We start from the raw sequence: 17,384 nt of genomic DNA on the forward strand, positions 1-17,384 counted from the left end.
CTGGTGAGAATGCATGAGCAGTGGAAGTGAGAGCACAAAATTTGTTGGCAATTCATAAAGTGAAACATTTTATGGACTAGATATCTAACAGAAATGCTGATTACAAACAAAGATATTAAAGAAAACACTAGGAACAGATCTGTTCCTTTTTAGATGCCAAATATTTTGCTTTGCTATTTGGAGTTTCTCATAGTACACGAAAATGGAAGTTAATTTTCCTCTGTACAGTCTGGAAGTTGCAAGCTAACAGTGTGGCAATCCTCACAATCTTGTCTCCTGTGATTTAAACCAAGCTATCTTTCTAGATATGTGTATCATCCTCACTGCATGGGTTCGGTAGCTATCCTCCTGTCTTCCACTGTCCAAATTTGCAGAGCGCTTCAGCAGAAATTTAAACAAATGGGTTCAGTAATATTGCTTTCCTTCTCACTTTCCTGCTCTCTGCTAGGACAATCCCCTGCCAAAAGTCTGTGGGCCTCCTGAAGCCAGGAAAAACAATATCTCCCATCACAATGCTCTGTCAAATTCCTATATTTTATTTTTAAATGAACTTGCAAGCCTAAAACATTCTTGCAGCTCTACTCCCAAAACGCGAGTTTCTGAGTGATTATCGAACCTCCACCAATGTAATGCTGCCCTTTTTGTCAGGAACGGTTAGTCGGTGTTTCAGGGCTTGCCGCACTGTTCCCGTTAGGGGAGAAATGAACGATAAGAGGCATGTATTTCCTTGCACGTAACTGCGTTTATTTATGAAGAAGGTACATGAGTTCTCTTTCAACGGACGCAGGAAGAATATGCAACAACGAGCAGCGCCGTTGCTCAGAAATCCAAGTCTATCTTTCCAGTGAGAACTGTGCAAACGAATCTGTTCTTGGCTTCTCCCACCGCAGCGCTGCCTGTCCTCTTCCTTGCTACCAGCTTTGCAGGCTGCACAGGCAGCTGTGACTCTTGCCTTTCCTACCAGACCAATGGAAATCCTTTAGGCTGTAGTTTGACAAACATTTCTTTCAGCAGCATCAGGAAAAAAGGGGTTATTTTTAATTCAGCTAATCCCTCGACTTTATTCATCATCCAATGACGCAAGCAGTTTTACTGGCACAGCTCAAAAGGGAGCCCAAGAATGGAAACAAGCAGCACCGGTTGGTGCAACTACCAAAAAACCAAACCCACTCATCCAGCTACACTCTTTCTTCTCACCGAGCTGCCTGCTGAGCTATCTAAACCCTTTGGAGGGGTTCCACATTGCTTCCAACTACCCCTTCCTCAGGAGACATTTGTTTCATGCTTTTAGCCTAGATCCACCAAAGATTCCCACCGCATTTTAGGAGTAACATTAATGTCCCAAAGTTTTCTAAAGGAGTTTCTGGTCCAGGGTCCAGGCTACAGTGTGATGTGACTGACTGATTACAAAGACACCTATACAAAGAAATTTTTCTCTAAAACTTCTTTCACTAAGAAGTCTGATGATTTAGCCTCAAATAAACTTTCATGTTGTGTATTTTCAAATTCAAAACCGGAACAGATTTAAAAAAAATAGATTTGCCCAAAGTTTTTTTCCGCTAAAAAGCTAGCATGAAATTACTGTCTTTTGTTCAAACTTCCCAAAGTATGAAAGTTTGGAAGATGGAATACAGGCAAAAATCAATTCTGCTTACTGAATTTCACAAATCAAAACTACAATCTGTCCATAGGATACCTGGGTATGCTTCAACTGTTCCACAATTTAAAGGGATATTTCAGGACAGTTCAGTAATTGTATTAATATGTAATGAATAGAAAGTTGCTTAAAATGAAATCCCATGTGAAGGAGAACAGGTATATTAAAGGTAATACAAACTCCTAGAAGAGGACAAAGTGAACAGAACATGAAAATTCTGACTATTAACACAAAAATAAAGTCATCAGTATTTTTAAATGGCTCACAAAACCAGTATGAATAATATTAGCTCTCCAAGAACTAACTGCTACTCATAATTAGTAGTTTATCATAATGTTGAATATTTAGACTCCCAGTAGGACACCAAGTTTTTCCAGTCTTTCTGGGATAGCCTCCTACTCTCTTCACTGTAGCCTTAGCGAAAAATCCAGCGTGTCCAAGCAAACTTCAAAAGTAGATTTTAGCAGGAAGATTCTGAACGCTTCAGTGATTCTCTTACCTTAATTCTATCCCTGCTCTAAACCCGCCTTTATTAATTAATCATAGTTACTATTGTCAAGATTCTTTGTGTTACAGACTATAAAGCAGTATATTAATCACTGGTAGGACACTACCATTTTTAAAAGAACAGAAGAGTTTTTCATAACAAAATTCTTCAGTAAACAATACTGTTCAAAAACATGTTTCATTTCTCAGATAGCACTTGAAAATCCCATGTAAGTTCACCAGTGCTTTCAGCAGGGTAATCTGTCCATGATGCTCCTCTTCTCTGCTGGATGTACCAAACAGCTGTCCTAACTTCTCCTTCCCAACTTCTCCCTTTCCACCTCATTGTTCTAAGAACAATAGTCACCAAGTCCCACCTCCCACCATGTTCTCTGAGCCCTCTTTTGTCTATAATCCTAGGTATTTTCAAAAGTTGAATGAGTTCTCAGAAATTCCCAGACAGCAGCATCCCACAAATGTGATCAGTGAAAATAGGATATAATGTACAGATAGGATTCATTTTCATATCAAAAAATGAATTATGTAATACTAAGGCCATTCCTGAAATATTTCTTTTCAATAAGCATTAGATATTTAAAAGTAATTTATTCATAATATTAAAGTACATAGGTTCTTAATGCCTCAGGCATTTTGTATTTTAGGAGTTATATATTTAAAATTGTACTCTGAAAAGCTGCTCATGTATTTGCAAGCTAATGTCTACTCAAAATAAAGTGTTCTTAAATCATATTTCGTAACTCTTTAAAACCATTTAAATGGGGAGGAAACAGTCTAAGAAAGATTTTAAAAGAATCATTTTAGTAAATAGGGTGTTCATCACAGGGGAAGCAAAGAAAACATAAAACATGGAATAAGAATTTTAGACATGTATTTCTGATTTTTTCTATTATAATGACAACACTAGTGATAACAAAATCAAAGATAAGCAATGTATAAAGGTTGCTATAGTTTTTCATACAGCCTAGTTATGCCTAAGAGTTAATGCACAATTGATACTTAATGAGAATATCTTCTAAACACCAGAGGACATTTTTACTCTTAAAATTTTACTCTTTCTAATCAGATTTAGTATGGAAATAGGGATGATGTGAAGAAGGGGGAAATCTGACATAATTAATTCAGATTGTGAAACAAACACTAGAGTAAAAAGCTAAATAGTGTTGTGGTTCAACAACTGACTGAGAGGTAGGAAAAAAGAGAAGAACTACAGGGTTGATTTTCTATATGACAGAAGATGAAGATATAAATTTCTCAAGGTTTTTTGATAGATCCTGTGTTCTTTAGCATATATTTGCTAATGAGCCAAAAAGGGAGACAAGGAGATAACAACATTTACAGATAGCCCTTAGTTATCAGGACTACAGGGAACTTCTCAAAACACAGACGGCCTGAAGGTATGACTGTCTGGATCGACGTGCATAGACATAGTCAAAAGAACAAGATCTTAGTAAGTTCCAAGATGAACTGAAAATTTATGTGACTAACAAAAATAACAAATTCTGTTATCAATGGTATCAAGAAATTTGGAAGGAGTAGTAACAGAGCCTCATAATACAGAGGTTAAATTCTTAGCCATAATAATCAGACTTTTGTGGAGAAAATTACTGCACATGTGCTTGTCACAATATTTTCACACCTGATATTAAAGCATCAGGTAGTAGCCAAAACTGGTCACGAATTCTGACCCAAATAGTCTGTAGACCTGACTCAATACTATGGATCCCAGGCTATCACATGGGATAGTATTGAATAACAGGCATATATTAGTTTAAAGTGAGTAGGTGTTGATTAGTATGCCCTATTTATATCTTTGGAATTGACCACAGACAAACCAGTAAGGTTCAATTTTCTGGTTTAGCAGCAGCCCTTTCTATTTTTCATGGCTGTTATCTCATGAATAATGTGTAACATACTGTTTTATAAAATGTCTGCATAAGATACTGTGGCACAGCGCACTGTAAAGATGTACTCTGAGAAAATTCACCACTAAGAAGAATGAACAATGCTATTACAACACAGTTGCTTCCAGAGAAAATGTGTATTTGTTATCATCACTGAACTTCTTGCTTTTAACATTACAGATTGATAATAAGTATACAGAGCACTGAAATACCTCTCTTATTCCCTGCTTTGAAGCTACTCATGTTTGGGAAAACCACGCATCTGCAGGACTGAATACTGGCATGTACTTCTACTGCATAAATGAAACACCGAATGGATCCTATTAAAAATAAGGGAAGTGGAGGCTGGGAAGAAAGGAAACTAAGTCATTTCCTCCTATGCAGAAGCCAGATGGTCAGGAAAACTCTGCAATAGATTTTTTCCCAACAAGTAAGGGTTTAGGATTTTTCAGACATAGCAAAGAGTGACTTTGTAAGCCAGGATGAAGGATCCAGCAGATCTGCAAAGGAAGGACCTGTTGCAGTAGGAAAATGTCATCAGAAAGAGTGTTTATATTCCTGGATCCTCATATTGCCCAGCCATTCGGAGAATCCAGAATGGTTTATCTGAACTCTAATGTGATATGGATTTTAGATGGTGAAGCAAAACAAACCACTTACTTGCATCTTCTGCATGTTCTATCCTGGCCATTGAAATTCTGTGGAGTCTCTTTTTAGAGATCTCCACAGAAGTGCTTCCCTTACCTGCTGGGGAAAAGGCACTGTGCAGGGAAGGAAACTTCTTTTCCTGTCCTGGAGTCCTCCATGCATGGCTGGGCAGTAGTGACTTCAACCAGGTAATGCTCAGCAATGCCCCCAGCGTGCCACAGTCCTCAGGAGAGCAGAAGGAAAGCATGTGCCTTACTCATATAAGAAAAGTGATACCAAGATGAGACTGTTCACCACCCTACATCCATTGAATATTTATGTGAACTCAGCTTGTCCTAGGAGCACGAACAGCCTCTTCATTTTCTGTTTAGAAAGAATCTGCTTTACTTTCAGCACTGAAGTAAGTTGGTAGTAAACAAGAGCAATGTGAAGCAGTCCATATTCATGCAAGACAACAGGACTTGTATAATAGCTAATAAATAGCAGAAGGCAAATCAAACTCTTAGATCCTGATCTTGCCAAGAGACCCACGTAGATATGCTTCTGTGTCCTGTCAGGTTCAGGAGACTTATGGAATTCTGTTCTTCTGGAAGATGAAGGTATTAGTGTCTAATTCAAAACAGAAAAAACTGGCTCATGATGAATATACTTAATGCATATAAATGACTATATGAATACTGGAGTCCTGGAAGAACTGGGAGACCAAGCACTACATCTTCCGACTTTTTTGGTTGTCAGGCTTCCTTATTTTCCTGCTTTCTGTCACTTGATTTCTGAGCACAAGACAAATGAGGTTCTTATATAGTTATATATTTCAAAACTTCTCTTACCATGACTATTATGAAATGAGGCAAGATCGTCCTCTTTGATAGGCTAAATGAATTTTTATAAGATGCTAGATCTGGAATTTAACATGCATCTATGTAAATAAGCATCTCATAAATAGCTCTGAAAGTCAGATCTGATTTATTACTGTATTATTAAGATTTCTATTAGAGAGTATTCAAGCATTCTAGCCAGACAAGTAAAATACAAAAAGAACAGTGTTAAAGATGCAAACCTTGATATTCCTTAGATGGTCTAATTTCCCAGGTACACCTGGATGCTAAATGTTTGCAATATTGGTATATTTTGATTTCAAATTAGGACACAGAATCATGGCACGACTATCTTGCAAACAAGCTTAACAATGCTGGAACCCCAAGTATGGGGTGAATATGAAATTGTATACGCTACAGTTGTGTATATACTACCCCATGTATGAAAAGTATGAATTTTTTATTTATTCCAAATAGAAAATGCACATGGGCAACAATTTTTAACAATGTGCCTTTCACCAAAAAATATGGAACCTAGTTTTTAGATTTCTTCACTAGTCATATTGCACAGAACTTTGAACATTAAGATGCAGTGGTCATTTCAAAGAGTAGGAGGATTTTTCAGGGCTGAGTAGCAAAATTGTTAAAGAATACTTCAAGTTTAAACTATGACCTGCTAATTTGACAGTTCTTAAATTAGCTTGTAAAACTATAATATTTAGAATACAAATGGTTTTTATATCTGGGAGAACGGATACAGTAGGGCAAAGGATAGGAGGAGATACAGCAGCAAAAAGTAGATACTGTTAAGCTGTATTAACTTCTCCAGGTATCTCTGCAGGGCTTAGGAAGTACCGATTTCACAGCCCTGAACACAGTGACACAAATGGCTCCACTATACTCTACGTCAGTTCGTTACGAAAAATTATGCAGTGCTCTGAATCAGAGCGTTTGCTTCTGAACATCTCACCTGGCATGGCCATGGTTGCTATGGTGACTGCTTAAATAAGTTAAAGAAGTCCTAAGGATTCTGCACACTTCATGTATCCTACAAAGTTTAACATAATTACATGCAACTTTGGAAATGGTTCTCTCTTCTTATTATTGGCTATAAAAGTGTTGGAAAAACCCCCGGATAAAATGCCTGCTGAAATTCAGTCAGTGGTCCATATATCCACAAGAACTCCCTCCTGTATAATTCATTGACTATTTGCAGGCAAACAGGAGTCCATTTTCATTATTTAGTCACCAGAAAAATGTATTTACGTTATCAGAGATATCAGAGCTTTACATCCTACCACATCAAAGTTTTTCAATGGTAATGTCCCTATAATCCTGAGTAAATGTTGCTTTTGCACCCTGTGGATCCACAGTTTATTTTATTTTGATGAAAAGTAGCAAACAGGCAATTACTTCCTCCTCGGAAAGGCAGGTTACTTTTAGTATCTAAAAATTAGAAAATAAATCTTTTCTGGTAGTTTCAGGGTTGTAAAAGCCCCTTCCTGATTCCGAAGAAGTGTCACAGTTTTTCCTAACAATGTTTACTCTTTATTACACTTCCTTCCATCTTCTGTGACAGATCGAACCACGGATCCTGTTATGGATCTCACCAAGAAGGATGCGTTCTGCTGGGCCTACGTGCTAATTCTGGGTGAGGGGGACTGCTCAGCAATCTCTGCTGAATGATATATCTCCCTAAAAGCCGAGCATGTTGTCTTCTCTGTACCCACAACTCCAGAACATGAAAACGTGTTTGATTCTGAGTCATTGCACACAAATAAAACATGCTGTCCCTATTTCACTAAACTGGTCTCAGAGGCTCTATTATTTTGGAAGTTGGCAAGATTTAAAGAGCTATCAACATCTTTGAACCCAAAATTCTGGTCTTCATGACTCTAGGTCCATGGTAATGAAACCTGTGAAGGGCAAGATAACGGTTTTCTGCTAGAACTTGGGGAAATCTCAGATGAGTGGTAGCTGTAGGGAAGGTCTGAAAAGGTTTAGTGGAAGTTGGCCTTCTGGAAGCCAACCATGTCTCTGGAAGTGAAATAACTGAAAGGCTGCTATCACTTATAGCAAGACAAAGGATATCATGTGGCAAATAGACCCCAAAAGTAAATGGAGTGGAGTTGATCTGAATCCTGAAGGGAACATAAGAAGTATAAACATGAAAGAATTGTAATCAGGGTGCTAGGAAAAAAATTAATGAGGTGAGGACAACAGAGTTTCACAGATGAAGATACATATTAGTAACTTGAACTGGAATGGAGAATTTTCACTATATTATGGAATAAGAACTGGCAACATTTTGGAAGAACCTTCATATACAGGGAGGGGTCAAAGATGTCAAAGTTTGATTATTTTTTACACCTGGGGAAATCATGATATGGAGTGGATTAAGTGATTTACCAACGCCACACCTTGTGCCAGAGGCAGATCACTCATTCTTCAGAAGTGGAAAAACTAATATACAAATAGCAAATGTCCAAAGTACTTCCCATGATACTGCATTTTAGAAGTATAGGTAGTGCATGGATCTCCACATGCAAAAATACATGCTTAGGTTTCAGGGCTGCCCAGGAAAAATTCACCTTACACAATGATACACTCTATGCACAATACCTTATTTCATAGGTGTTCAGACTAAGTCAGATCAGCCTGTTTTCCAAAGGTTCTTGCTTTTGGCTCAGTTCCTGTCTGAACCTTTCCTTAAAAGACAAAAAAGAAGTTCCCATTATATGAAAGCACTGTGCTAAATGGAAAACAAGCAGCAGATTGTTCCTTTCTCAACCATCCTTACCACAATTGTATCCACCTTGTTTTAAGAAAGGCTCTGAACAGCAGCTTGGATTTGCAGATGTTCACATGGTCTCTCCTTAGGGATGTGGTAATGCAACATCAGTCATAATGTTTTTAGAACAATTTCCTCTACAGAAATGAAAGCGTTACTATCATTCTCACTATCTAGCTAATCAAACAAGGAATTTTAAGATAAGTAGACAGTATCATTGCAATTAATTGTACCAAGGAAAGGTAAAAAAAAAACTTTAAGCAGACTAAACAAATAACTATTAAAATATCTATACATACATGAAAACTGATATGAAATGGCTCTTCAGTTCTGCTCACCAAGGTTCAGCAGCTGGAAGTTAAGGCTAAAGGTTCCAGGTAAGACATTAGATGTATATTTTAAGAGTGAGTGACTAACTACTGGCATAGTTTATAAAGGCCTAGACAAACTGTCAATCATTGAAAAGTTGTAAATTAAGTCTGAATGGTTCCCTAAAGATATACTCTACCTGGGAATTAATTTGGGGAACACCAGTGAGCTTTATGGTCAGATGATCCCTTCTAGCCTTACAGTCTATGAATATATGAAAGGATATTGTTGACTTGACTGGTTCATGGTATGATTAATACCTTAAAACTGCTTTGACTTAAGATATTTGCATGTGTGTGAAAAAATTACAACTCACATTTAGTGCTCATTCTAAATTGAGGGTAGTAGCAGTGTTAAAACCTAACACTGGAGCTGTTAACAATCTGCTAAATAAATCTATGAGCAGTTTTTCATCTTTCCTCTTGACAGTGCTAAACACTCAGAAAAACTCAGCACTCAGACACCAACTTTATGCAAGTGGCAGAAAATAATATTTTCAGCACTGCAAGTGCTAGTTATAACCCTTCTGATGGCCCTCATGTGGGAAATGCTAGCACTTTACAAGAACAATGATTGCAGTGTGAGAGGAAATAAGGAGAGTGCAATATCCAGGTGAAACATAGGGAAACAGAAACGCACAATACATATTGCTAGGAAACTGGAAGGCTAAAAAAAAAATCACTCAGTCAATACAGGGACTGGTTGATTATTTTGCTCTTCAGTGGTTATCATCCACCTCAAAAGGCTATCCCAAACCCATGATCTTCCAGAAGGAATGAGAGGCTCAACATCACTTCTGTTTCATCAGACGCTTAAAGTGTAAGGCTGAGTCAAGTGAACAGCAATGCAGAAACAATCTGGATGGTCTCAGTGGATTAAAGAAAAAACTTAAAATGAAAAATCCTGCAATGCAGCCTACAGCTACCAATGCTAACCAGTAAAATAGTGCTTCTCCATTTACCTATTTGTTTTACTCTTAACCTATCTTTTTCCTAAACAGAATAGAAAAGGCAACTGTGAATCTTAGGAAATAATTATGTATGTACTCATATGTAAGAAAATTGGGACAGGAATACATTAGTTATTTCTGTAAAATGAAGGGACAAGGCACTTTTTCATGCAAGTCCACTGCAAAGAAATGTACATATTCACACATCTTTTGAAATACTGTCCGCATAATCTAGAAAGGAATATTGCTTTATATAAGCCAAACAAAAAGCCTTATAATAAACTCATAGCTTCTATCACAGAGCTTTTCAGTCTTAACTATTGTTCCATTTGAGTTTAACATAAAAGCCCAACTTTAAATCTCAGATTTTTTTTTTTTTTTAACTGAAAACAATTTATTTTTAAACTGTAGGAATATCTGAGAAAAAAAGTGGCAATATCAGTTCTGGCAATATCAGTACTAGCAATATCAATTCTGTTTCTATTAAGAAATATATTTCTATAACTGACTACAGGTATCCAGACTTCTGTCACTTAAATGCTGGATTACTGCAATATGTGCTAAATGTGGAAATTTTGAAAATTTGAGTCAATGGCCATTGAAGTAATCTGCATTCCAAGCCATGTTTCCTGTATGAAATCCATCACAGCTCTGCTCTGAGATTGCCAGGAGCCTTCACTTAAATCCAATTCCAACTTTAGGTGTTAGTTTGAAATCATACATTCCTAAACTGGAAAATATACGGTTAGAACTGGCCAGAAGGTATAAAATCATTCCTGAGAAAAAAGAAAAGAATTTTTCAACATCCTAAATCAGGACATAAGAGGAGAAAAAAGGAGAAATTTGTCCACAAGAAGTCTTTATTGCAGCAATTTCATTCTGAGAGAGTCTTGCAGGCAGAAAGTGTCATTGATCAGAAACACCCAAAGAGGAGAAAATACCATTCAAGCTCCCCCCTTGAACACTTGCAGACACTTTCCCTTTCCCACTAGCCCTCCTCCCCAGCCTGCTGCTCTTCACTTGGTTAACGAGAGCCTTTTGAGAAAGCAGTAATGAAGAATTTTTTTTCATGAAGGATTTCAGTGTTCTAAAAAGGACTTTTTCCACTGGAAAATCATTCAGAGAGATGGGTCCAAATCATCTCTAGCGACACTTAACAACCTTTTTTCTTTGTGTTACTATGATGGCTAGAAAAGTCTTTAACGTAATTTAAGCGTTCACGCATGTAACATTTTTAGTGAATTTATTTTATCCATGGGTAGGTGAGAGCAGCAGGGTAAACTGCAGGTGGTCAGTCCTAGCAGGTCTACTTTAAACTGCAGGAAGAATTTAGCAAGACTGATGGCCACTGTCTAACCTGGAATTAAGCAGAGACCAAGACACTTTGTGAAAAAGTTATTGTAGTATATTTAAAAATTGTGACTGGCTGGGGTTCAGATCAAACAACCCATCCCCAGTCATCTCTCTTAGTAAAGCAGAAGGATCCCAAGCCCCTGCGTTTGCAATGCAGGCAGGAGCAAGTGAGCAGAGGCTGCCGAGGAAGGCGCAGACGGTGGGGTCCTGCCCGCTGCTGGGCAGCTGCTCCTGGCCAACTCACCAGCACCTTTCAGAAGGGCTCGGGGCAGTACCTGGATGTCAGCCATCACCTACTATCAAACCAGGCTGCAGTTTTTCAGCAATTGAGTCTGTAACATCTGATAAAGCAACAAGCCAAAGTCTCATAACTGAAGATTTTTTCTCATCTATGAATTATGACAGCCACTTTTGAGAAAATCTTGCTTACTATGGACTCTTTATATATGGCTTTTGATATTTATTAATAAAGAATTCAGTTTAAAATACTTGTAGAGGTGGTGGATGGAGGTTACTTGGACCATCAGAACACACAAAGTATCACTTTTTTTTTTAATTGAATCAATAGAAGAAAATAAAAAAATTCACAAAGCATATAAATGTACCAAACGGTCCTGCTGCAAAACAGCAACAACAAGCCCTGTCCAAATTACTTACTTGCCCTGCATATCATCTCAAACCACATTTCCTTCTGCAACAGTCCTCTCAATTTAGCAAAAAAAACCCGTAAGCACATGTCTCTGTAGAGAACATTTTCTGTGCTTAAAAATAAGCAGACATTTAATTTTGGGAGGTGGCTCTGGTGACTCAGGAGCACAAAAGGATAATGCCTAAGTTCGTTCATAGTATATTAAAATATTATTTTGCTTTCAACCTATATTTCAGTTTCAGTTCTAAAATGACATCCATATCTATGGGAAATTAAGATGGTATTAAACTGTCAAAACTATAGCAAAGAGGGAATGTATGGATCAGCAGAATTAACAGCAATGTTTGGACTGAAAGATACAACTGTTGTAATAACCGTATTTATCAGCTGAGTCCAATTTTCCCAATAATTTCCGTGTGGCCTTGTTGTGTAGTAAATATCAGTTTTGGTTAATACTGGAATCCTTGACTGGGTTCTGTGTTGAGTGAAATACAAGTAGGTTTGCAGAATGAAGAACAGCAATGTTGAGCTGCTTCAGTTCAGTGGGTTTGCTACCATCATTTATTACACAGATTATCCATTTAATTCTATTATTTTCCTCTATCGCTATTTAATCTTCTTTGTAATTCCCTGACTCATAGACTGAAGCAAAAATGTGATTTGTTCAATTTGTTGCAAAAATTATTCATTTCCCCATTTTGAGGGAGAAATATGGCTGGGCTGTGCATGAGTGTTATTTCCCTTCTGTCCCTGTGACACTTGCCATCCCTCTCCCCCAGACATGCTGTGAGAAGTTTAACTAGAAGTCGCTAAAGCATATGTGAATGATTAATTCTTCTGAAACAGCAGGGACTCTTGGCTTTTTGATTGCTTTGGCTTACCTTCACACTTGGTACTGAGTTTGTGCTTTTAGTTCTGACAGAGAGGTTTATGCATGTGTTCTTCCACAGGTACAGGGAAGCATTATACAAAACAAGGTGCCCTTTAGCAAGAAACCCTTTCGAGAACAGCCCTGTCAAATCATCCTTTTAAGAAACTGATTTTCAAAGGGCTCTGAACCCAATCCTCCTCTTATGCATATGTAAGCATCTACACAAATCCACTCTACAGGTGAGTTCTACACACGTAAAATGCCTATTACCTACCCACATAAATACTAACATACTCAAAAAGTTGTACAAAGTTAAGTAGACACGTAAGACTGCTTTCTGAAAGCTAGATGATAGAGATTTGATACAAAAGCTTTCTTCCCTACTCTGGCTATAAAACATCCCACATGCTATCTATTCCTTTCTTCCTCTTCTTTTTGTGTGGCTTTAAAGGGTTTCTTCAGTACAGCCCTCCAGAGGCTAGTGGCAGTTTAAACTTAAAGAGTCAGTAAAATTAAAATCCAGAAACAATACTAAAATGGCATTCTTTAGCTAGTACCATGTTATTATATCCAAGTCTAGATTAATGTGTAATATAGAATTACTTTATACATGTACACTCAGGAAGATACTCTGTTTATTTGCTTTTACTTTAATTCTGAACTGTAATAAAGTTATCTCCTTCAAAATATCACATGCCAGAATTGCTGCTATAACCTATTTTTTTAAACATACCAGATTTTGAACCAACCTGTTAATAAACAAACAACTATAACAGCCACAAGAGCACAGAAAAATATTGATATATCCTTATTATGCATTAGCAACAGTGATCACACTTTGGTTCTTAAGCCAAAATAAATCTATTTTATTAGATGCTTCTCTTGAAGTCTGATTTACAAGAAAGAATCTGCTGCACAAGATAAGTTCTTCATTTACAACCTGATGATTGCTTATTCATTTAAGTTAAAACTTTTAACTTTTTGTTAACCTGTTTACCTAAATGAAACAGCAGATGATTGCAGCTGTGGTCAAAACCAATACCAGTCTCTGTTGTTATGGCAACCAGTATTCAAACAGCCCCATTATTTTTCTACCACTGCTTTCAGTCTCTCCCACTGTAAAGCAGCACAGAATGGAAAAGCAATTTTCAAAAACTTCTGTATAAAAGGCTGCCACTGAAATGCTGTGCTCTGTATGCTGATTCTTGAGCAGAGGCTAACTGCAAAGATGAACCTCGTCTATAAAACCTTCCCAGAGCTGCCAGTAATCACAGAAGAGCAGAGCAGCAGCACAATTGTGTCATTTAACTCAAGAGAATTGAACTAAACAAGAATTGCTCATAAACGCACAACCGTATTAAAGACAGTTATGGCAGATTAAATGTTAGCCAGTCAGATTGCTAGATACTTACAGAACTTTTCTCCTGTTCTTTTCATGGATTTTTTTTTTTAAAAAAGTCCTTACAAAGGACTCCATCCTGCTCCCTTTACATAGACATTTTGTAAAGGACTTCAGAAGGAATGCAGTGAACCTAAAAAAAGTGTAGGTTTCCTATTTGGCAGACCATTAGCCTTACCTTTGCTGATACCATGATTGCATTTTTCTCTGGAGTGCATCAGGTTAGTCTGCATTGAAACATGCTGTGGACATTGTTTTTCTTTAACACACTTCAGGAGAAAAGATTTTACTATAGAAATAGTACAAAGACGATAGAAAAATTGTCTTTGTTTTTAAAGCCTTAGCCAATACTGTGACTCAAGTAATGATAAAAAATAAACAGATGTTCAGTATCTCATCTAATAAAACAACTGAATTCTGAGACAATATACAGCTTTTCAGTTCTGAGAGGAGAATTGTTTTTCATTTGATCATTTTAAAATTTAATAATTTTATTTGCATTTCAAAACCACTCTCCAGCCAAGACTGGGGTCTTCCTGTTCTACTCACGGTTGGAAAACACAGTAAGGGACAGATCCTGTCCTAAGGACTTCACAGTGAATGAGCTAAACCATGCTTGTAAAGTCTTTCTGACCATGAGGCAGCATGCTGTTTTATTCAATCTGAGACACTTTCAAGTATAATAAGGAAGAGAATATTTTTTAATAAAACAGCTAACTTAGTCACTGAAAAACAGAAAGAAATAAAAATAAGATGACTTAAAGTCCACTTTAGAACAAAAATACTCAGTTTTATTGTAGTTGCTACTTAATGGGATTATAAAACACTTTTTTAATACTGGTCTCTGGTAGGAAATTGTACGTCTTAAGTTACTACTCTGTTTTTTTTATATATATATATATATTTTTTTTTATATATCTCAAAAAGTTTTATGGCAGTATAACGCAGCAGAATACACAAATGTGTTCTAAGATACTTCAGTTTGCATGCAAAATATTTTTTTTATTTACAAAAATCTTTTCCTTGTGGTTTGCTTGTAACCCATGGTAATTGCCCTTGGGGACTAGCCTGATGCCACAGATCCTTACTTCCTCAAGAAGCCTTTACTCTTGCTAACAGTTCCACTTAGTTGAACCAGACTGTTTAAAAAGAGCAGGCAAATTGTACAAAGGGTTGCAAGGATCAAGGAACAGTTGCTAAGCAGAAATGTAGTCTATTATGTTCCCCAGCTATAGCCTACGCATTAGCTGAATCTCATGAAAAGTTCTTAGCTTACACAGCAATGGATGTACTGAGAGAAACTGCGAGAAACTGTTTTGTAGTTTCATTGTGAGTATTCCTTTAACTCCCTCCCTCAAGCCACTCGCGCTATATACAGCATGTAAGCTTATGTTTTAGATGTCTTTCAATTTCACCACCTGCAGTGCTTCATGAAATAATGTTATTTTTATACTGCTGTCCCTCCATACTTAGACTGTTCAACACTGTCAAAAGCTCAGCAGCATATTGCAACAAGTTGCTACCACATGTATTTGTCTGTTAGTGACTTTTTTTGATCCTAGGAAAAGTGGTCTGCCTTATTTTAGCTATATTATAACAATTAATATTGTTCTGTATGTCTTCGCGCAAAAAATATAGAGATCACAATATGCTTTATTAAAATAGCTGCAGAAAAATCAAGTAGAGAAGTGAAAATATTCTAAAAGAAAGTTAAAACAAGAATAAAGAAAAATGAAGGGAAAAGAAATTACTCTATTACTTCCTTTTAATTAAAAATAACTATCAAAACATTGTTAGTAAAGATACAAACACTTGGCTACAAATATGTATCATTCTAGAGAGTAATCACAGAAAGCTAAATATGCTGGTGGGCAAAAAGAGAAGGATATAATGAAAGTTTGGGACAGGATTAGATTACTAAAATGAATATGAGATAGTTATCTATCTTTTCTTCATCATTATGCTTGTTGATCCTATATATTGTATGTTCTTCCACACTCAACTGATTTGCCCCTCTTTCCATTTTGATGTCTAACATTTAGTGCTGTTGTTTGCAACTTAATTGAAACATGCCAACAAACATAGCCACCTTTTATTGCTTTTGACTCATTCCTGAAATCTTTCTTTCCATTTTCACTTCTCTCTTCACAGAATTTCATCCATTTGTTCCAAGAGAAAAGTGAACAAGAGCTCTCCTCCCCTGGCCGCTTTGGCTTGTCTCCCCTCCATCTGACTGACTCACTCCTTCTCTGTCACAGCTACAGAAGTTTCTTACCTCCATTTGAGCCAGTGTCACATCCCATCTCCTGATCTCTCCCATGATACTCTTCTCCCCTTCCTCTTCTGTCTCTTACTCTTCTGTAGTCTCAGTTCTCACAATAGAGACATGCTTTCCTCTTTACCTCTTTTTACTCTTAAACCCATGCTTCACCTCATTCACCCCTCCAATTCTTCATTCGCCCTTCTGCTTCCTCTCCCTTTCCTCTGCAAATTCACTGAATGAGCTGTTTCTAGCCACAGGAGTACCCCTCCTTTACACCATTTCCAGACCCTCTCCTAGCTCAAGCATTACCCTACAACAGCTCTCAACAAAGTACCTTATGACTTTTTAGGTACTAATCAGAACCAGTATGAATTCCTCATGCTCCTTAACCTGCTGGCTGCTGCAAGCACGGCTGTGTTGAAGAGTGACTGTCACCCTTCTTGAAGTCTTGGCCTCCCTGTGCACCCAGTGCTCTGTCCTCTCCTCATTCTTCTCTAATCTCTTCTTCAGCATGTTCTCAGAAAGCTTCTCTTACCCTAATCGGTTTCTATTGGGCTTGAGTGATGTCTCTTGTCCTCTTCTCCTTATCTCTGGTATTCTCATCTGTAAACACAAATTCAGTTATCATATGTTTCTACACAGAATACTTACTGGTCTGCCTCTTTATCATCTCCTATTCAATATCAAATCTCAGACTGACTTCTGTCTACGAAATTTTGCCACCAACTCAAACTAAGCATGGCTAAAAGAATGCTAAATATTTTTACTGAGGACATCTTCGCTACGTCTGTCCTTCTTCCTTGCTGGAGACAACAGCCTCGCCTACCATTCCGGCTTGCTGGCCACTACTGTCTTGAACTTCAAGTTCCTTATATATATATATATTTTTTTTTTTTTTGATACAGCATTTCATGTTTCAACTCGCCTTCAGATTCTCCTAACTTCACAAGTGCAGCCTATACCCTTCATAACTTCTCCTTACCTGTCACATCTCAGTCAGTGCAGAAGTCACCTCCCAATCCCAGCTGCCCAGTGACGGCAGCTTTCAGTCATGCCTGTCCATGACTTCTTCCTGATGCTGTGTAGCTTGCTATAGATATCCACAAACTACTTTTTTTTCTGAAGCTGCCTATATGCACTTACTGCTTTATATACAAATTATCATCTATTTGGGGCATCAACTGCTTTCGTGTTGCGTTTGTACAACGC

General features: G+C 37.4%; 1 protein-coding gene across 5 annotated transcripts in view; it reads right to left on the reverse strand.

Moving 5' to 3' along the window:
• BAALC (BAALC binder of MAP3K1 and KLF4) overlaps positions 1–17,384 on the reverse strand; it is a 28,098-nt gene that overhangs the window by 9,969 nt on the left and 745 nt on the right. For 3 of the 5 annotated variants that reach the window (XR_010387991.1, XM_064507632.1, XM_064507634.1), the window contains exons 1-3: positions 8,332–8,405; positions 8,154–8,239; positions 4,810–5,322 (exon numbers count right to left, since the gene is read on the reverse strand). The exons of 1 other annotated variant lie outside the window; for it this stretch is intronic. Coding sequence is in view for 2 of the 4 variants with exons in the window: in XM_064507632.1 (XP_064363702.1) it covers positions 4,810–4,960 (151 nt within the window). In the remaining 2 variants the exon portion in view is untranslated. Of the gene's footprint in view, positions 1–722; positions 958–4,809; positions 5,323–8,153; positions 8,240–8,331; positions 8,406–17,384 lie in introns of those variants that run through there. One more of the 5 variants, XR_010387992.1, reaches the window with a different exon arrangement.

This window comes from Dromaius novaehollandiae, chromosome 2 (assembly GCF_036370855.1).
Source record: "Dromaius novaehollandiae isolate bDroNov1 chromosome 2, bDroNov1.hap1, whole genome shotgun sequence".
Classification (NCBI taxonomy): Eukaryota; Metazoa; Chordata; class Aves; order Casuariiformes; family Dromaiidae; genus Dromaius; species Dromaius novaehollandiae.